The sequence below is a fragment of the Camellia sinensis genome, chromosome 8 (assembly GCF_055761805.1).
Source record: "Camellia sinensis isolate YWXY chromosome 8, ASM5576180v1, whole genome shotgun sequence".
Taxonomy (NCBI): Eukaryota; Viridiplantae; Streptophyta; class Magnoliopsida; order Ericales; family Theaceae; genus Camellia; species Camellia sinensis.
In genome coordinates, this window is record NC_138968.1 from 137358111 (window position 1) to 137380278 (window position 22168).

General features: G+C 33.9%; 2 protein-coding genes across 3 annotated transcripts; both read right to left on the reverse strand.

Annotated features, from left to right (window-relative positions):
- Positions 1 to 2826: 2826 nt before the first annotated feature.
- On the reverse strand, positions 2827 to 3851 carry LOC145798095 (F-box/kelch-repeat protein At3g23880-like). The gene is made up of 2 exons (XM_082885564.1): positions 3374 to 3851; positions 2827 to 3245 (listed from the first exon to the last, which is right to left on the reverse strand). Exons 1-2 carry the CDS (start codon positions 3849 to 3851, stop codon positions 2827 to 2829), a joined length of 897 nt encoding a protein of 298 aa, XP_082741690.1.
- A 213-nt stretch (positions 3852 to 4064) lies between these two features.
- LOC114276178 (F-box protein CPR1) lies at positions 4065 to 10197 on the reverse strand. 2 transcript variants are annotated; one of them, XM_028217970.2, is made up of 3 exons: positions 8861 to 10190; positions 8472 to 8558; positions 4065 to 4347 (listed from the first exon to the last, which is right to left on the reverse strand). In XM_028217970.2, the coding sequence occupies exons 1-2, from the start codon at positions 10074 to 10076 to the stop codon at positions 8488 to 8490; spliced, it is 1287 nt and encodes a 428-aa protein (XP_028073771.2). In that variant the 5' UTR covers positions 10077 to 10190; the 3' UTR covers positions 4065 to 4347; positions 8472 to 8487. The 2 variants fall into 2 exon arrangements, with proteins under 2 accessions (XP_028073771.2, XP_028073770.2); XM_028217969.2 differs by lacking the exon at positions 4065 to 4347 and adding an exon at positions 6758 to 7054 and having other exon boundaries at positions 8861 to 10197.
- Positions 10198 to 22168: the final 11971 nt, after the last annotated feature.

Genomic DNA, 22168 nt, shown 5'->3' on the forward strand with positions numbered 1-22168 from the left:
ACACCCTTTACATTTCTTTTTTGCATCTCCTTTTTAAAATCATGAAAAGAGAAAAATTCTTTGAGCTTCACCAGCAAGCTGTCATACAGCCACCCGTTACCAGCCTCAATAGCTCTGATAGAGACTTTTTGTTTTTCTTGTTTTCCGCCATTTTGACCTCCTATTTGAACCACATCTGCATATGTCTTACCTTTATTTCCCATCAGAGGTTGTATTGGATTCCACTGCTTCTTCTGCTCCATACCTACCTCCCTTTTATTAGTTAGAATCTGTCTATGTTGATCAGATTTACTGTACACCGCCATTTTCACTTTCAAGGCCCTATTATCACACCATAATCCATTAGTTTTTTGCCTTGCCACCTCTACAGCAACCTTGCAATCATACCTCACAAACCCAAATCTTGTTCTTGTTGTTTTCCTCATTTTCATTGGTATGAAGACATCTTTAACAACACCAAATTTGCTGAAAAGCTTAAACAGATCCCTGGGGGTCATGGACTCCGGGACTTCATCCACGAATAGAGTGACCAACTCATTCTCCCTTAATCGACCAGCTTGATTACTCATCTTTCTTCTTCTCAGAACCAGATTCCACCCTTCTCTTTCCATATTTCTATCTTATTTCTTCTTTCAGTGTGAATACATATTTTTGTCACTTGGATCAAAATTTTAGTACAATACAACAAAATCACTCATATGCTATGGATCAACTATTTTATGATGAATAGATGAAGAAAATGTTGGAACGAATTTTCTTTTTGAAACCACTTGCTTCTTCTTCTTATTAGTGAAATTTTATATTGTGTTTGACTTTTGTATTTATGAAGAGAAAAAAAGGAAGGAAAGAAACAAAGATAGATAAAGAAAAATAAGTAGAAACTATATGCATGTTTTTTAAATTTAAAAATCTTTTATTTTCTTTTTTTCTTCGCAAATCACTCCACAAATCTAAACTTAAAACACAACCTATATACATTAGATATTGGGTATAATGGTTAAGCCAAATGATTATTACTCCTAATCAAGGAAATTGAAAATGTAATAATGTTTCTTGATCTCATTTTTATTTGCATATGTACATGACCTAGAAAATTATTAAATCAATCCAAACGACTATGTAGCTATGAATAAAAAAAAAAAAAAATTCCTAACCACTCTGGCGTCGTTTGGGAAGAAGGGTTGGGTTGGGTTGGGTTAGGGGCTATTTTAGCTACAAAAAGACAAAATAGGCTTTTTAGCTCAATAAGACAAAACATCATATCCAACCCATAATCATTACATTCTTTCTCTCACAAAAAGTCAAAAAAGTCAAAAAGCCCTTCTCAAACGAGATTTTTTAGCCCCAGGCTAAAATAGCTAAAAAGCCCAAAAGTCTAAAAGCCAATCCACTTCCTAAATGAACCCATATATTTCCATTGACATATAAGGTGATGGCACAAAAATTTCAATTTTAGAGCCATAAAACCATCTCTTCAACAAAAAAAGGCATTTCACAACATCAAAAACAAAAACAAAAACAAAAAAGCATTTCATCTTCTTCCTAAGCCCATAGGTCTCAAAATTAAACGGGACTTGTTTTTCTTCTTTACATTTCGTTTGTATTACGCCGTTTGACCTCTTGAATAGTCTTTAGCATAGCATTTCCAAGGGTTAAGAAGAGAAAAATAAAGAGTAAGATAAATGAAAGTCTTGTGTGTTCATGAAATTTGCCCCATTTTTTTTATAAACAAAAGGGGCTACCAATTCATCGTCCATTCCTACAAGATAAAAATAGAAAAATCATGAAATGACAAACCAAGCTATCACAATTCTTATCCTCATCAGTTATCACTCTATATTTTAAGGATCAAAATGCATCCTCTAATGTAATCTCATTCTTGCATCGTCCTCTTTTGGCGAGATGTTATACTGTTTTCTGTTACCTCAGACCTAACTATAAATATTCATCAATAACATGTAACATGTGAAAAGAACTCTGTTTTCAAAGCAGAAACAAGCAAATAATTAGTAGGAAACCCAAAGAATAATAATAAAACTGTTTTTTTGAAAAAAAAAGCTATGCTATCTTGGCCACAATATACTTTATTTCTAGTTTTATTGAGGACTTTGCCAGATAACAAGGCTTCTTCAAACCAATGACGGATTCAAGATTATCACTACGGGGATGCAAAAGTATGTTTGGGATGCAAATCTTTATATATTTTAATTATTTTAAATTTTCTAAAATAATTAAGAAGTTAAATGGTGGCGAAATTAAGAATGGTTTCGTTTACATTTCATTGACTTGACAAGTATACTGCAAGCTTTATCTTCAAATCAAATCAAATCAAAAGGCAAACTTCTACAAAGGTCAAAGGAATCCAAGTTTAGCTGCATATGAAGGACTAAAAACCCCACCTTTGTTGATAACTACATGTACAACTGAATCAAAAAAATAAAAAATAAAAATAAAAAATGGAGCTAACAAATCAGAAGTTTGAACAACCTAGCATTTACTGTTTTTTTAAATAAAAAAAAACTAGTATTTACATTGTTATTGATATCTAGCTTTGATCAGTGTATTTGGTAGTTCTCAAAAAAACCAAAATTTCCAGCAATATATTAGAAACAAGAACTTAAAACTTTATTAAATGTACACTTGAATCTTGTCTGCTCTTCTTAATCTTCCCTATTTCATTCAAAGTTACTGTTTTTCCTCCTCAACATTAGCCTCTTCAGTCAGAAGTTTTTGTGTATCATTTCATTCCCCAAGTAAAACCAAGCTAGGAATGTAGGCATGCACACAAAGTAAGAAATGAACAGCATGAAGCCCAAGATCCCTACGTCATTGATTCTTGGGATTATATGCAATCAATCCATTCCTTGAAGACAAAACAAGTTCACCATTTGCCCTCAAGAAAAGTACCTCTCCCATTTCCACCGTATCAATGGTGTATAGTTTGGTCCAAGACTCTACCTTACCATACTCCTTCACCCATACAAAACATTTACTAGAAGAAATGTAAGGCTCATGGCACACAACAATTGACTTCCTAAATTCTGCAATAGACAATGTCAAAGGATTCACTTTAACAAGACTTTCCGGCAAATTCAACTCTCCAAATACCTCATCCCTCAAATCAAATAACAAAATCAAAGCATTAGACCTATTCTTATCAACCGGGACCCAATTGATGGTTCCATCAACGAAAGCTTGAGATGAATTATAATGTACGAGGCACATAGGCACAACAACACCAATGTCTGTCCAAGAACCCAAACGAAGTGAGTAAAGCTCAATGAAAAGGGGTTTTTTCAAGAGAAAATGATCAAGGCCCTCTTCAAAATAGGTCAATTTCAACACCTTATAATCTATAGTTTTGGGATCAAACCCAAATCCAATAACTTGACTAGTTGAAGCCAATTAGTTGAAGCTCTTGGCAATGGAAGAGTCAATGACTTCTTGATGATTGGGTTCCACAAAATCACATTGTTCATAATACAATAGAAATCATCTGAGAGACATACCAGACCCTTACAAGAACTAACAATTTGAAAAGCTTTATTGAAACCCCGAAAAGGGAATTGAAGCTCAAAATGATGCGAATCGACTGGATCATCATTGTTACTCCAATGTATGGTATAGTGCTCCTGATGAATTTCGATGTCGTCTAAGTGTCTGATGAGTAGAGGATGACTGTTGTTGGATTTGGAAACAATAAGGGTTCGATTGAGGTATCTGTTACTGAAATGAGGGCTAGTGATTAGAGAACACCATGCTTTGGAAACGCACATGAATTGAACGACAGTGTTGATTGGTAGTCTTATGAGTATTTTAGTCAACAGTTCCTTTGGTAGTTTGTCCAGCATGGTTCAAGTTAGGGATTGAGATTTCTTGGAGCTTCTTGAGAGAGAGAGAGAGAGAGAGGAGAGAGAAAGTTTCTTGAATGGGAGAGAGAGAGAGAACATAGATATGAGTAGAGTGGGAAATGTATTTTTGGGTGCCTCTATTTACACACCACCTTTCATCTCAAGGCATACTACTACTCAATGCACACCTTTAGTAATTTGATAAATAAGAAATTTGTCCAATACACACTGCAATCTTCCATCTTTACCCTTATTCACACACTCTATCCACAATCTTCCATCTTTACCCTTACTCACTCACACACCCCATCCACAATCTTTACTCATCCATATTCTACACATCCACTTCAAAAACACACACAATGTCCCCCTCCATTCTTTGTTTCATTGTCATCCCAGAGGTTTAGGAACCAGTCTAAACCGATCTCCATTCATGCTGAAGACGACTTCACTCCATTCTCCTCTGGTTCACGATCCCCTCCATGGATGCACAGTTCTGGAAAAATAAAAAAATAAAAAAGTGTTATAAGTGTTCAAAAATATAGAGTCGAGCTAAGTTCAAAAGTTCGACTGTTGAAAACTGAACAAATGCTATAAGTTCGAAACTTATTAACCGAACATGTGGACTATGTTCGACACTAGAAAATCGAATAATTAGAACTTGTTCGGTTGTAGATAGTCGAACATGAGTACATTGTTCAAATTTGGGTATCCAAACGAATACAAACGGTTTACCACTCAGCAAATACATGAAAACGAAAAAATAAATAAATAAATAAATAAATATGAAAAACTAACCTTTTTCTTGCTCCATTGTTCCAAACCAATATTGCCAAATGCATCCATCATTCAGTCCAATCAAAATCTTCAATAATACGTACATTTTTTTATTGTTTCTTTAAGGGTTTTTGATTTTTGTTTTTGGGTTTTTGGGTTCTTGAGTTCTTCAGAGAGAAGATACGTAAAGAACATTTCAAAAGAGAGGTGTGTATTGTATTTATTATTGTCCTTTATGGTAATTTTACATAAGGTGCATATTATAGCCCTTTATCCTTTGTGGTTAATATTGTCATTTTACATTAGGTTAATATTGTAATAAAAAATAAACTAATTAATGTTGTGCCTTGAGATGAAAGGTGGTGTGTAAATAGAGACACCCTATATTTTTGTATCTCTGCAATTGCATTGACTTTTGTTTCTGGGTAGCGGTCGTTTTTTTTAGTGTTTTTTTTTTGGTTAATGGGTAGGGATTGTTTGGGAGTTGAGATTTTAGTAACCCTTTTGATATTTATTAGTCATAAGTTAAAGATTTTTTTTTTTTCTTTGGTGAATGTTAAGTTAAAAGGTTTCATTTCACTCACTCACTCATTTTAATATTTTTTTTTTATACTTTTTAGTTAAAAAATTTAAAAAAAATCACTACAAACATCTTTTTTTCATCTCATATTTTAATTAAAAAAATCTATTCCTAAACATTTCCTAAATTATTCTTACCCCTTCTAAAGTTTAAAAAAAAAAAACAATAGTCTTATAATTTTGATATGATTACATTAACTTTTTTAAAATAAGACTAAAGCAAAAATATATATATTTAATGTAGATATTTGACATACACTGAAATAAATAAATAAGATTTGCATATTAACATAATTACATTATACCAAGGGGAAAGACTATTACACACCCGGGTGTATACCACATGCACTTATAATTACAGAAGAAAATAGTATAATTTTATAATTTTGAGTTATAATATAAAATTAAAAAAAAAAAGTCATAATCAAACACACAAAAAATCATAATCAAAATTTCAAAATAATATCTTAATTAAAAAAAAAATTGATCATAACTAAAGAAGAAAATAATATAACTAAGAGTGTATATAATATGAGATGTGTATAATAGAGTTTTCTTATACCATGTCTTTCCAACTCTTTCACCAGTGGCAATTTTGGAAGGGTAAATTCATCTATTGCCAACCGTGCTCATGATTCATTATCACATCTCCATTGTCACTACTTTTTTAATTTTGTATTGTGTTTTTGCCGTCCGGTCAGCTCCAAAATTATCAAGAACTTTTTTCTTGGTCATGCTCAAATCATTAGTAATGCGGTTGTCTAGTTCTAAATATTTCATATTTGTAAGAATTAAGATGGCAGTTTCGTGCTACTTTTCAAGTTCTTCGATGTCATTGTCTCCACCCAAAGTTGTGGCATGTTTCTAGGTCTTCCTTCATTCTTTTTCTTTTTCTTTCCCTCAATGAGTTTCAGATTTGTAAATTTCTTCAAGATATTTTCTTTTGGGTTGTGTAAATTTTTCTGGTTCTGTATTAAACAAGAACATATCATGACTTGAATTATCTATATGCATTTGTGCAAGTTAGATGTCCAAACTTAAATCGTACTAGAATTTATAATTTGGGAGTGTAACCTGAAAAGGAAAAAATAAAAATAAAGGGAAAGAATGAGAAATTGGCACCGGATTCTTTTAGGCCATGTTTGTTGAGCCTCTTAAATGGTGGGATTGAAAAAGGGGTGTGGTACTAAGGGCCCTATCGAATTGCTAATCCCACCTTTGCAAGATTAGTATTTCTAGGACAGTTGGGATTCACAATCCAATCTTATAGAATTGAATGATTAAACATTATTTTGCCCTCATTTTATAAAAATAACAAAATCACTTTCTTATATAATGAGATCTTTTACATAATGTCATAAACTTAATCCTAACCAATTAATATGACCATATACTAGTTACATAAATAAACGCAATTTATCTTATATATCTAACCACTATTCTAATAATCTCATCACTCTTTCAATCTAGGAGATTAAACTTTTATGCATTTCCGTCTTGTTAATTGTTTTGCTTTACCACTGAAACCATGACTACTCACCAGCAGAATATAACTCAAGGAAGGGGATCCGCAAAGGATAACGGATGCTTCAGTTATACTATTGTGACTCCATCACAAGTCCTTAGAAAACCCAATCACTACTCCAACGATAATACATAAATTAATGAAAGTTTTAAGAGGCTTTACACACAAAATGATGTAAAAGGCGGAATAAGTCTCTGTTCTACAGAGAATAGAAAAAAAGGTGAGGCATCAAAAAACAAAAACTAACTCTGTGGAGGTGATGCAGGAGCTACTGACAGTCCCACAACAAAGCTTTCTTCACCCCGTTTCATGGTCCTATTTCCTGCAAAGATCATGTATATTCAACAATAAAATACACGAAAATTGTCACGCAAAGAAACCATAATTACCAAATTCAATATGATTTTGAGTAATTGTACATTGTCTACAAAGTCTATTTATTTTCCAAATTAAAATTTTCGTTCCGGTTTAATTAAATTTTGTAGAATATATTGAACTTCTCTTTACCTATAATTCCTATCATTTTTAACAATGAGAACTATCAAAAGTTTCGAAAGATTCACCCTGACTTCCCTTTCGGAAGTTCCTATCATTTTCATCGTAACTTTCTAAGTGACCACAAAATTGCAATAGTAATAATAATGGATTTAATTATCCCGCACACAGATTCCAATATTTTGGCAAATATGATGCTGTCATCTACAATCATCAAATGAAAAGATTCATTTTAATGTTTAAAAGCTACGTGAGTTGCGGCAGGGCTTTTGATGTTCAAGTTCCAAGCTAGGGCTTCAGCAAATAAATATAATTTGGCAAACTAGAAACTTTCCTTTATCTAATTCCTTTAAAAATTAAATCTTTCCACAGGAATCCCATAAATTAAATTGCAAGAACTGGGTTGAGAAACATTTCACGACTATCCAATCCAAATTATCACAAATAAAAACTTCTAAGGTCCAATCTAAAAATTATCTCTCAAGATGTTAGAGGTTTTTTCCATTAAATAGTGAGCAAGTCAGCATTATATCTCTTTTTTTTTTTTTGTGGGTGGGGGGGAGATAAATGTCGGCATTGCATCTCAGTTATACGCCAATCTCTCCAGCTCTCCAGTTGGAAAAAAGTTTCGTTGGAAAGAAGGGATTATTTTTCTTTAAAAAAAAAAAAAAAAAAAAAAAGCACTGATTGCACTGAAAAGGTGTTTGAAATAACTTTTAAAAATTAAGTAGCAGATAAGAATTGGTTCAAAATCGTTTCATAATCCTAGAATGTAGAATATGAGCATTAAAATTACATTCATGTTTTGCTATTTTCATTAGAAAACAAACGGAGCAAAGGTGTATTTGGGTTCCCTCCAAAAAATTCCACTGTGGAGAACACGACAATTTTGAGTAACCAAAGCCCGTATGCGTCTTCATGAAGCAAGCCACAGGTTTTTTTAACCGCGGATCATAATTGTCTAATTCTCAATGCTTATCATGAAAACCACCACCCCCACCAAACAGGGCTAATCTAGTCAATATAAATTCAACCACCCAAGAAACAGATTGCAGTGACAATAACATCATCATAGATATAAATGGTAAAGTAATACTTCAAACATAGAATCTATAGGAAGACAAATGTTCCAAAAGTATAAAAATATCAGAGTTGAACGCATATTTCTTGAAAGAAGACTTCACTACATTTATATCTAGTTAAAGACTATATGCAAACAGGCAACTAATAAAGGAATGGCTTACCTCAATGCCTCCACTTCTAACATTTTCCCATTCCCGCCTTTCCCGGCTTCCTAGTCTTGAGCTTGAGCTTCCGTTGTAGCCACAACCCTAAGACACAAGAGAATACACATAAGAAACGAAATAATACTGAAGTTAAAAGAAACTATTACTCACAACGGAGCTACTGATGTCAATTTCCACAAACTGATCTTTTTCTCCTAAAACATAATTCATGCATACTCAGTCATTGCAATGGGTTAGCAGCATTTAAAAGATGTTGCCTTGATTCAACATAATGTTTTGGTGTTCAAAAGTATACGTATGTCTATTCCACATCCATAACATGAACAAATAGCAACAGCAAATGTAAGCTATAAATTAATCAAGAACGAGTAAGAATCATATCTCGCCTTTTGTTCCCATTAAAAATGTACGTTGCCTGTTCTTCCTGTTCTTTGTTGCTATTCTTTTTTGTTCGGTTTCCTTAACAAATTCATGCCTCCCTGAGAGTCCGTTCGACCCCCTGACTAAGACCAGGCTCTCAACATAAGTATCCACATAAAACAAGTAGCCAATACCATGGATCCCATGATTCTTCTTTTCTTTTGTTTCAGGGTCATAAGACACCAAATTTCCACTACTTACCAAAAAGACTTCACTGTTCTTCCTAAACCCAAGAACCGGCCCCAAACTTTCCTGATAATCGATGATAGCAAATAGTTTAGTCCACGACTCAACTACACCATACTTTTCCATCACCCACATGTCATATCCTTTGTTAGCACTAGAGCAAACATGATGCATCACACAAAGTGATTCCCCAAATACGTTGATCTTCAGGTTTGTCCAGCGCTGGGCAGCCAAGCTATCTGGTAGAAAAACCTGCCGGAACAGCTCATCACACATATTGAAAGTCACAATCAAACTGCAGTGAAAACTTCCATTTGTTTTCCGATCATATGCAATCCAATGTACAGCCCCATTGATATAAACCTGTGGTGATCGCTCGGGAATAATGCTTTGAAGACCACAATAACTAATGCTTTGCCAACATCCCCTGCTGACCGAGTAAAGCTCAACCTCGGGTGGAACAATGTCAAAACCATCACCATCTTCGACATAGGTAACCCTAGCCACTTTACATTCATGATTGATTGAATCAAACCCAAACCCAATTGAATGCATAAAAGGGCCATGGGTTTGAAAAACAACACTGGGTCTTGGGAGGTTAAAAGATTTTCTAATTGATGGGTTCCATAAAATGATGGTGTGTACATAGCACATGTGATCATCAGACAAGCAAACCACACCATTGCAACTACCCACAATCCTGAAATACGAATTTACGCTATGAAATGGAAAATCAAGCTTAGCATAGTCATCGAGTGTGGGATTGTCATGGTGTATTGAGAAATGCTCTTTCCTAGGACGCTCAGAGCAATGTCTAAGCAGTAATAATGGTGGGTCTTGTTGTTTGTTTCGATTGAGGTGTGTGGAAATGAAACTAGGCCTAGTGATGAGAGAGTACCATGATTTGCAGACACTTGTGCATCGAAGGAGGGTCTTGATGGGGAGTGCTGAGAGGATGTTATCAATCCACACTTCTTCGGGTAGATAGTCCGACATTACTTCTTCTTCTTCTTCCCTTTTTGTTTGCACACACAGATGATGAGAGGAAACCTCTTCGATTTTGGTTCATTAGGGCTCGTTTGGCGGCATAATGTTTTTGTTAGAGAGTGTTTGGTTCGGCTGATAAAATTTGAATAAAATATATTTATATTTTATTTAATTTTATATCTTTTTTTTTTCTGATTTTATCTATTAGGAATTTTTTAATTTCGAAAATTTTTAAAGAATTTATCTTTAATAAAACAAATAATTTTTCAAAATAGTTACTTTTTAAATCTTTCAGGGGGAGACAAAAAAAATTGACTTGCAAAGTTGGGTTTGGACTTTTTTTTGTTTAAAATTCATAAAAAAAATAAAATAGACTAAAATAGTTAATAAGATAAAATATCATATTAAATTCATAATCATTTTATTTTTCTCTTACAAAAATCACATCTAATTATAAAAAAATTCAATTCTCTTTAGAGACACAACAATTTTATCCTACTAAAATAACTAAAAATTAAAATAATTTACTAAAATAACTAACTTCATAAAGGAGACCAATGATATGGGTCGAGAGGAAGTTCCAAAACGAGACCAATGATGCGGGTTGAGAGGAAGTCTCGTATAATATGAGAAATGTTATGGGTGCACTCCCCTACCTACAATTTGCACCTTATTATGAAATGCGTAATTTTATTATAAAATTTCGTAACATTAATTATAAAATACGTATCTCATTACAAACTGATATAATAAAAAATATCGTAATCAAGTCATAAATTTTTTCAACATCAATCACAAAATTATGAATATTTTATTATTTCAATTTGAGACGAAATTATATATTCTATAATTGATGTTATAAAAATTTATGATAAAGTTACATACTTTTATGTAACGTGCAAAGATATTCACCTAAAGGAGTGCACACCATGGTAAAATTACAAATCTTTTACCATGTTCCAATGTCATTAGGCCATGTTTGCGAAGCTTCTCAAGGAGTAGGATTGAATTAGCAATCTCATGGTCCCATCTTTGTGGGATTAGTATTCTCATGACAATTATCATTCACAGATTAATCTTATGCTCTTATTTTATAAAAATAACAAAATTATATATAATAATTTTTTTTTTACATAATTTCATAGATACAATCTTAATAAACTAATATCTTTATATTAGTGCACAAACAAATGTAAGCCTCCATTCTAATAATATCATACTCAAACTGACTATACTTATATCTCACCTAACCTAACCCACCAATCAAACAGGTAAAATATAGAACCAACTATTTGCCCCATCAACTTACAAGCTTTGCCACACTCTTTTTCGAATTTGGAGATTAACCTGTAATACATTTCCTTTGTTAGAATATTGTATAGTGTTTACTTTCGGTGTTAGAATAGCTTTAGCATAGCTTTAGCAGACTTCATTATATTGTCTTCATTATATTGTTAATTGAGTAGTGTTTGCTTTCGGTGATAATGGTGGTATCCAATGCCCCTTTCTCTCTCTATAAAGAGAGCCTTCATCTCTTTGTAAATCACACAATATAATAAAAACATTTCAGAGTCTCTCTCTCACTCTATAGCTTCTCTCACTCTCTCAAACTAATCTTTCATGGTATCAGAGCCCAGTGTTACATTTCTGGCAATTTTCAATTTTTGTGTTTAGTCCCGTACACAGTGGCATACATCAAAACGCTCGGAATTTTCTCACGATTCCAACGGCACCTAGCCCGTTCTCAGAACACCCTCCACGCGCCCACACGCGCCGCCTTTACCTTCTGCGCGTCACCAGCTCCGCCACCACTCTCACACGCGCTCGCACGCGCCATCTGTTGCCACTCACCTCCGCCACGCGCCTCCACGCGCCCACACAACCGCGGCTGACGTCAGCCCTGCCACTCCCGTACGCCGCGCCTGCTATCGTGCGCCTTTCGTGCGCCGCTTCACTACATTGCACCCGCGTGCGCCAAAACGGCTATTGTGCGCCGCGCCTGCGCCTGTTTCGCTACCGTGCGCCGCCGCCTTTCTGCTAATGTGCTCCTCCCTGCACTCTGCTAACGTGCGCCGCTGACATCATCGCTGACATCATCTCTGTCCAGCAGCCTTTTCTGGCTATTTTCGACCTTCCGGACTCACTGGTACACTCTGTTTTACCAAATTTTGCTCCTACAGGTCTCTTCCTGTTGCTTTAATCCTACTTAACTAGTATTATGGATCGTCTTGACACCTCCCATCCCATTTCCGTTATTCTGAATGGTTCAAACTATGTTCTGTGGGCCCAAGCCATGTCTTCCTTTCTTAAAGGCAAGAAGCTCTGGCGAATTGTCACCGGGGATGTGACTAAACCAGTCAAAGACAGTGCCACTACTGAAACTCCTGTTCTTACTGCTACATATGAAGACCGACTTGAGGAATGGGACAGTAAGAATTACCAAATCATTACCTGGTTTCGTAATACCTCTGTTACCTCTATCAGTCTTCAATTTGGCCGGTTTCAGCTTGACTCTGTAACTACTCCTGCGAAAGACATCTGGGATTTTTTGAAAGAACGATACCAGACTACTGGTCTTGCCCATCAATATCAACTTCAGAACCAACTTCACCGCATGCGTCAAGAATCCACTCAGTCCATTAATGACTTCCTTTCTCAAATATACTCTGTTTGGGATCAGCTTGCTCTTTCAGAACCAACCTGGCATGACCCCGAAGATGCAGTTTTATTTACTAACCATCGCAACCAGCAGAGGTTGGTGCAATTTCTCATGGCTCTTACCCCCTCTTTTGAGCCCGTACGTGCCTCTCTGCTTCATCGCCATCCCTTGCCCACTCTTGAACAAGCCATTTCTGAGTTGCTATCAGAGGAGACTCGTCTAGGTACTCTTCAAACTCATCATGTGGACTCTGTTCTTGCCACTCCTCCGTCCCGGCCATCATTTACCCAGCGGACAACTGCTTGCCTCTATTGTCAGAATCGGGGCCTTCCTTCAACCCATCTCCTGGTCAATTGCCCCGTCAGATCCTGCCGCTACTGCAACAAACTTGGTCCTGGACATCTGCAACAGGATTGTTTTCGCAATCCATCTCGCTCATCCTCCAATAGCCACTCCTCTCGCGGTGGCTCTTCCCGGGGAAGTTTTCATCGTTCCGGCAACCAGTCTCATCACACTGCTACTTCTGCTTCCGGGAATCAGTCTTATCACACTGCTGCTGCTGCTTCCGGGAATCAGTCTCATCACCCTGACACTGCCCCCTCTGTAGGGTTCTCTGAGTCACCTGCTCCATCTACCCCTCACTTTTCTCCAACGGATGTAGAGGCCATGCTCAAACAACTTCTCTCCTCATCTGGTACACCTCCTCCTACTGCTTTGTCTGTCATCCCAGGTAACTCTTCTTGGTATTTTGACTCTGCCTGTTGTAATCATATGACCTCCAGTTCTACTATCTTTTCTTCCTTATCTTCATCTCCTCATATTCCCTCAATACATACTGCTGATGGTTCCCTCATGTCTGTTCGTCATGTTGGTACTGTTTCCACCTCTTCTTTATCTCTACCTCACGTTTATCATATCCCTGCTCTTACCTTAAACCTTATTTCCATTGGTCAATTATGTGAACTTGGTCTAACTGTCACCTTTTCTGCTACTGATTGTTTGGTACAGGACCCTCAGACAGGGCAGACTATTGGGATCGGCCGTAAGCGTGGACGTCTCTATGAACTCATTCACCTTCATGTTCCTGCCTCTCCTCAGATTGCTGCTCCTACATCGAGCTCTTGCGGCTACTACTCAAGAACTTCTCTGGGTGTTTCTTCATCTGCTCCTACGCCTCTCTACTGTGACAATCAGAGTGCCATTCAGATTGCTCACAATGATGTTTTTCATGATCGCACCAAACATATTGAGATTGATTGTCATTTTATTCGCCAGCATGTCACCTGTGGAACTGTTCATCTTCTTCCTATTGCTTCAGTCGATCAACCCGCTGATATCTTCACTAAGGCTCATCCTCCTGGCCGCTTCAATGATCTTGTTTCCAAACTCAACTTGGTTGATGCTTTCCCTCCTTGAGTTTGCGGGGGGCTGTTAGAATATTGTATAGTGTTTACTTTCGGTGTTAGAATAGCTTTAGCATAGCTTTAGCAGACTTCATTATATTGTCTTCATTATATTGTTAATTGAGTAGTGTTTGCTTTCGGTGATAATGGTGGTATCCAATGCCCCTTTCTCTCTCTATAAAGAGAGCCTTCATCTCTTTGTAAATCACACAATATAATAAAAACATTTCAGAGTCTCTCTCTCACTCTATAGCTTCTCTCACTCTCTCAAACTAATCTTTCATCCTTCTTGTTAAATGTTCTGTTTTATCACTGAAATCAAGTTGACTACTCCCAACAGAATATAAATCAAGCAATGAGGATCCTCGGGGGATAGGGGATGATTCAGTCATACTATTAATTACGACTCCATCACAATTATTGAGAAATCCCGATCACTACTCAAACGATAATGCATAGATTAATGAAAATTTAAGAGGTTTCATAAACAAAATGAAACCTCTCTAAAATTTAAGACTAGTCTTTGTTCTACAAGGAATACAAAAGGAAGTTCCTATAAAATGAATGATTTGAAAGCGAATTCTTTTATGCTGTGTTTGGTTGGAAGATTTGGAAAGAGATTTAGAAATGGAAAGGGAAAGGGAATAGGTGTGTGAAACTAGGTGAAATATAGGCATATTTTATTCACATTTCACCTACCTTTTCCATTTCTCTTTCCAAATCTCTCCCCAAATCCCCCAACCAAACACAGCATTAAGGTTTAAAAGCTCTCCATGAGTTTCAGTAGGACTATTGCTGCTCAAGTTCCAAGCTAGAGATTCAGTAAATAAACATAATTTGAGACACCTGATAGTTTCCTTTAAAAATTATAACTTTCCACAGGGAATCCCATAAATTAAATTGCAAGAACTGGGTTGAGAAACATTTCGCGACTATCCAACCCAAATTATTACAAACAAAAATTTCTAAGGACCAATCTAAAAATTACCATTTCAAGATGTTAGAAGTTCTTTCCATTAAATAGTGAGCAAGTCAGCATCGAATCTCAGCTATAAACCAATCTCTCCAGTTGGGAGAAAGTTACCTTCGATAGAAAGGATAGTTTTACAAAAACAGGTGTGATTACAATGACAAGGTGTTTTGGTTCATAATCGTTTCATGATCTTAGGATGTAGAATACAAGAACTAAATTACATTAATGTTTTTCAATTTCATTAGCAAACAAACGGCGCAAGGATGTATATGGGCTCCCTCCAAAAAATCTCCACACTGAGAACACAACAATTTTGAGTAACCAAAGCCCCGTATGCATCTTCATAAAACTAGCCACAGGTTAATTAACTGCGGATCACAATTATCTAATTCTCAATGCTTATTATGAAAACTACCACCCCCACCAAACAGGGCTGATCTAGTAAATATAAATTCAGCCACCCAAGAAATAGATTGCAGTGACAATAACATCATCACAGATATAAATGGTAAAGTAATACTTTAGACATAGAATCTACAGGATGACAAATGTACCAAAAGAATAAAAATATCAGAGTTGAATTAACACATATTTCTTGAAAGAAGACTTCACTACATATATATCTAGTTCAAAACTATATGCAAACAGGTAACTATATCCAGTTCAAGACTATCTGTCCCCTTTGCTCTATTTCTCTTTTTTTTTCCCTTTTTTTTTCTTCTTTCTTTTGCTGTATCATATCAGTATATATATATATGTGTGTGTGTGTATTTGTCTGTTAACATTATCTTTAATTTACCTCTCCCTCCCTCTCTCTCAATTCAAACTCTGTATCACACCCACCACCATAACAGAACCCCAAGATCCTCAATTTGATTTAGCACCGGTATTCAGCAAAGATCCAGAGGTCTGGTAACTCTACAAGCGAAGGTTCAAAGAGTGTTTGTTTGACCAAAAAGAGTCATTTCGAAGGATTGCTCCGCTCGACCAAAAACAGAGTGTCAGCCATATTTATGATTTCATGGATTTGTTTTGTTTTGTTTGTACTCAACAATCAGATTGGAAAACTCAAGGGCTGTTTTTTTTTTTTCATGTATTTATGTTTCAATTTATAGTTCACCTTTTTTTTGGGTAAAAATATTTGGTTTGTTGTACAAAATATTATATTATGAGTAATGTTCTACTTTAGATTCTATTTTCTATGCTAATTAGATGAGAGTTTGATTTGTTTTAAATCATTGAGTAAATTAGAAAGTTATTATTTTTTAATTAGTTCACATAATCATCACTTTGTTTAATTTTAATTTTTTTTTTTAAAAAACTTCCTAAATTATCATAAGATTTTCTATTTTTGGAGTCATAAATAATTTTTTTTAAAATTATAAAATATTTGTTTGAGCTTTATTTTTGTCAAATTAATTCTTATTATTTAAAAATTAATAAATTTAAAAAATGAAATTAAATGGTGTGTGTTTCATCCTCTAATTTTGCTTCTCCAATTTCACATCTAATGATATGTCACACCTCATTTTTTATTATTCGATTAATATTAACACATGTATTATTATGATCAAATTTCATTAATAAACTACCTATGAATATAGAGAGATTGACCAATAAGTCCTATATTTTGGACTTGTAATCCATGTAGTCTTATATTTTTTCATGTAATCCATTTAGTCCTTCTGGATGTATAATGACTCATTTGTCCGCCACATTGGAGTGCTATATTTGAAAAAAGTACACTAAAGAGTTTTTTAGTGTCACATTATACCCGCCACGTTAGAGTATCACGTTAGAGTATCACATCTGGAAAAAGTATACTAAACAATTTTTAATTTTTTTAAAATGTCATATCTTACCTGCTACGTTGGAGTGTCACATATCACATTTGGAAAAAGTACATTGAGGAGTTTTTAATTTTTTTTAGAATGTCACATCATACTCGTCACGTTGTCACATTTGAGAAAAATATACTAAGAATTTTTTTTTTATTTTTTTTAGAGTGTCATATCATACCCGCCACGTTGTCACGTTTGAGAAAATGTTACTAAGGAGTTTTTATGTTTTTTTTAAGTGTCACATCATACTCGTCACGTTGTCACATTTGAAAAAAGTACACTAAGGAGTTTTTATTTTTTTTAGATTGTCACATTATACTTGCCACGTTGTCACGTTTGAGAAAAGTACACTAAAGAGTTTTAATTTTTTTTAGAGTGTCACATCATACCTGTCACATTGTCATGTTTGAGAAAAGTGCACTAAGAATTTTTTTTTTGAAGCGTCACATCTACCCGCCACGTTGTCATATTTGAAAAAAATACAATAAGAAGTTTTTATTTTTTATTTTTTGTGTAAAAGTTTTAAAGTATCGTATCATACCCATCACGTTGTCACAGGACAAGTGAACTAAGCAGTTTTTATTTTTTTGAAATGTCACATCGTTGAAATGTCACATTAATACATACCACATTAGAATATCATATCATATCTGTCACATTAATAAAAGAATATAGTTGTCCACTAAAATACCACCAAAATAAAAAATAGGACCATACGAAAAGAAACTCTCCACTAATAAGACTTAACGGATCAATAGAAAAAACTTGAAACTAATTGGAATACTTATTTGTGAGATGTGATTTATTAATAAATATCCCATAAATTTACCAAAATAACCAAAAAAATGCCTTGGTTATCATTTTTCAAAAACACTTTTCAGAAAATTCTACTTTCTTATTTTTTGTATTTTTTTGTTTTTACTGAATTTTTTTTAATATTTTGAGCAATTTTTTTAATTTTTAGACATACCTAACATAAATATACCTAAAAAGTAAAAAAGAATTAAAAAAACCTTTTAAAAATTCACTAAATACCAAAAATACAGAAAAAATACAAGAATTCAGTACATTTTTTGTATCTTTATGTATTTATTAATTTTTAAAAATATTTTTTCACAAATTGTTTACTTTTTAGATACATCTAAGTAAGTTGCATTTAAAAAAGTAAAAAAATGTTTAAAATTTTAAAAATATTCACTAAAAACAAAAAAATACGAAAACTAAAAAACTCAATTTTCAAAAAATTTAATTCAAAAAACTCAAACCAAACACACTGATTAAAACTTGTATTACTCAAATCCTAAATTCCCTTTCATGCTTGTGAAAATCCCATAGCAAATAGTTTTTAATGCAATAAAAACTATAATATGTCTATCCATAATAAGATATTGAAAATGAACCTACATGATTAGAAGTGAAATTGACAGGATAAAATTAGGAAATATAGCACTACTCTTTTATTAATTGTAATGGAATATCTATTTTTTGTTTGTTTTAATTTTAAGTTAAGGCTTTTTTTGAATTGCCTTGCAAAATTATAGTACACAATTATAAAAATAGTAATAAAAAAAAATTAAAATTTAAAAATTAAAAATTAAAAAAAAAAAAACCTACCAAAAGACCAAAACTTACTGATGTGTGCAATTGAAATTATTTTGGTAGATGATAATCAAAGTGAGGACAGCATTGGACAACTTTTGGAAACTAAATTACAACTAATTTTTTGACTTTCTTTAAAAAAACATATAAAAAAAAAAAAAAGATGATACAATCTAAAAAAATTAAAAAGTCAAAAAATATCTTTTAGCTGAAACAAGCCTAAACACAACCTTTTTTTAAGTTGATTTTATTTTTAATACTTAAAAAACTGTCAAACAAAGCTAAATTTTTAAAAAAGACTGTAATATTGTTATTATCATTTTTTAAAATCAAAATAGTATGACCAATTTCGTAAAAAATGATTTTTAATTTTTTTTTACTTCTTTTAAAAAAGGTGTAAAAAAAAAAATATGATCCAGAAAATTTTAAATACCAAAAAATTGACTTTTACTGAAATTGTCAAAAGAGGTCTATATACTTACATGAACATTGGTATTTATCAATATAATCAATAATTAAATTAACATGTAACAATAAAATATGCCCAAAGAAAATTAGATCAACAATTTTTTGATAAATCAAAAAAGAAATTACAACAGGTTGATGTCTCTTAACATCATAAACAGTAAAAATCATATAAGAGTGTTTTGGGAAGAAGATTTTTTAGTTTTTTTAGCTAAAATAGCACTAAAATACAAAATAAATTAAAATAATCAATAAGATAAAATGTCACATCAAATTCATAATCATTTCACTTTTTCTCTCACAAACATCACACCCAACTACAAAAAAATCCAATCAACTTCCCAAATACAAAAAATTTAGTCTACTAAAATAGCAACTTCTCAAACATCCACTAATCAGTATCAAGCTCTCTACAATAGCTTCAAAGCTATTGTAGAGAGCAAACATCAACAATATGGGCTCCATCAGACTCTATATAGGTTCAGTTATTTTGTTAATGCTATGGTATCTCGTTACAATAAACGAGGTACTGTTTATCACTACAATAGGTGGAGTTGTGTGTTACCGGACGTCCGCCTAGCCGTCTGGCCGGTCAACCGGTCAACGACAAATTTTTTTATTTTTATTTTTATTTTTTTACATTTCCTCCAGTTTTATCTTTTGTAAAAACATATGAATTGTTTGGTTGATAGCTCATCAATTTAATTAAAAATAAATAAATAAATATTTTAATATGATTGAGTTAAAATAGAGAGTTTGGTGCAATGAAATGACTAGCTAAAATACAAAAATAACTTTTTAAGTTATAATTTGACTAAAATTTTGAAGAAACTGGCGTGAATTCTCTAAGAAAGCTACATGACAGCCTAGCATGATAAAGTAAATGTGGTGCTGCTATTTTGCACCCATATCATCCCATGTGCTCAACTCAAAGCTTGAAACCTTTTAATAACCAATAAAAAATAAAATAAAATAAAACTTGAAACGTGCTTCCCATGGCAAACGCCGCCTCGCCGGTTCCCCAGTGTTATGAAACCAATCGAAAATGGTTGTGGCCAAAGAATAAGGTGATGGCTGTGGTCGGTTCGTCACATCTGTATGGGAATTTCAGCTAGAGGTGGTGGCCATGGAAGGGTAGGTAGTGGCAAGGGAGTAGGGGGTGTGTCGGCTAAGGATGGGTAGAAGTAAAGGTGGAAGGGATAGTGGTAGAAGAGGTGTTTGGTTGAGAGTAAGACTGCAAAAGAATCAAGACGAGTCAAATTGAGTTTTAGTATGTTTGGACTTATTTATTAATATTTTAACGAGTTCGAGTTCGAACTCGAGCTCGTACTTAATAAAAATTTAACGAACCGAACTCGAGCTCGAGCCGAGTTCACTTAGGCTTGACTCGAACTCGAGTATGTTCACGAATCTTAACGAGTCAAAAAATTTATAAATTCATACTTAAATATGAGATTAAAGTTACAATTAAAACTTTGATTATACAATTATATATACAATATATATAAATATACTAAAATAATAATATTTACCACCACTATTATATAAATGTACTATTTATAGTTAACTATTACTTACATTTATATATTTTAAATATATAAATAACTCATTTATCTTATTTTTTATACATATTTTTATCAGTAATGATAGAGACCCCCACAAAATATAACTCGCATATCTCCCAAAATGATCTAGATCATTTATGTCACTGTCAAAGATAGAAAAAAAAAAAAATCAAACACATCAATGTTCAATACATCAATGGAGGTTGTGGGGTCCTCCTTTGTGGGGGTCCCAAACATTTTTTTATTTTTATATTATTTAATATACAAATAATAAATGTTGACCGAGCCAGCTAACGAGCCGACCTTACGAGCTGAGTTTTAGTATGTTTAGGTTTGTTTATTAAAAATTTAACAAGCTCAAATGCAAAAAATTAAAAAATTAAAAAAAAAAATTAACGAACCAAGTTCTAATGAGTTTTTATCGAGCCGAGTTTGAACTTGTTCACGAACGATTCTATTCATTTGCAGCCTTAGTTGAGAGCATCTCTAATGAAGAAGTTAAAATTGTGTAGGTTAGCGTGGCATATGATAAAAAGTAAAAAAATGTAATAAAAGTGATATTCAATTTTGTGTTAAGATTTATTAATGTGTGAAGTATAACAATGGATATGTTAGGATGTGAGATAGAGTATGTGCTAAGAATAAAAAATAAAAAATAAAAAATAAATGAAAAGATGTTCGTCCACCACCAATCAATACTTTCTCACTCTCCTCTTCTATTAAACACTTTGCATAATGTGTCAAAGAAGCAGATTGACCCCTTCCTTTTCTCCTTCCTCTTATGTCTCTCTCTTCTTCTCATGCTCATTAGCTTGGGAAATTATTCAATACTCCCGAATCATCACGTATCCATACTCCAAGTCAATCACTAATTATTTAACCACACGTTGTTTTCCCATCCCTAACATAAATCGTGGACCATTGCATCTCTCCACCAATCAAAACATTATGGAACATCACATGTCCATACTTCGGGAGTACTGAATAATCACCCTATTAGCTCAGTCTCTATCTTTAGAGATTGAATTAGCATCTAACATTGAATTTGTCAATCAACTCAAACACAAACATGTCTATCGCAACAACAAAAAGCCTTTATCTTCTATTTTTGTTAATAGTTGACACTAACCCACCCGTTAACACTATCACTATAGCGATCCCGGTTTTCCCTCCATTGGTTGTTGTACTCCGGACTCAGTTCCGTGGATGTCTGTTGTTGTAAATGTTTCATTTCTGTCATTCAATTCTTTGAATATGAGTTTTAGGATGTGTTGGGCAGGTTTGTAACAGGTTGGGTGTGTTTTGAAACAAATGGTTGCTGCCCAGATTTTGGTGTCTTCGCTCGAGGGAGCTCCTTCGCTTGAGCCAGGGTTCCTTCGCTCGAGGGAGAGTTGAGTGGTGTGTCTGGTGGCTCGAGCAAGAAGTCTTGCGCTCGAGCTTACGTCTGCGTCTAGTTTTGGACCTGAAGGTTGTGATTCTTGGCTCGAGCAAGCTTTCCTTCGCTCGAGCAAGCGAGCTGTATGTTTTGGGTTTCTTCACTTGAGCGAGCATTCTTTTGCTCGAGCGTGCTTTTGGGTTGCAGACCTGAAGCTTCAT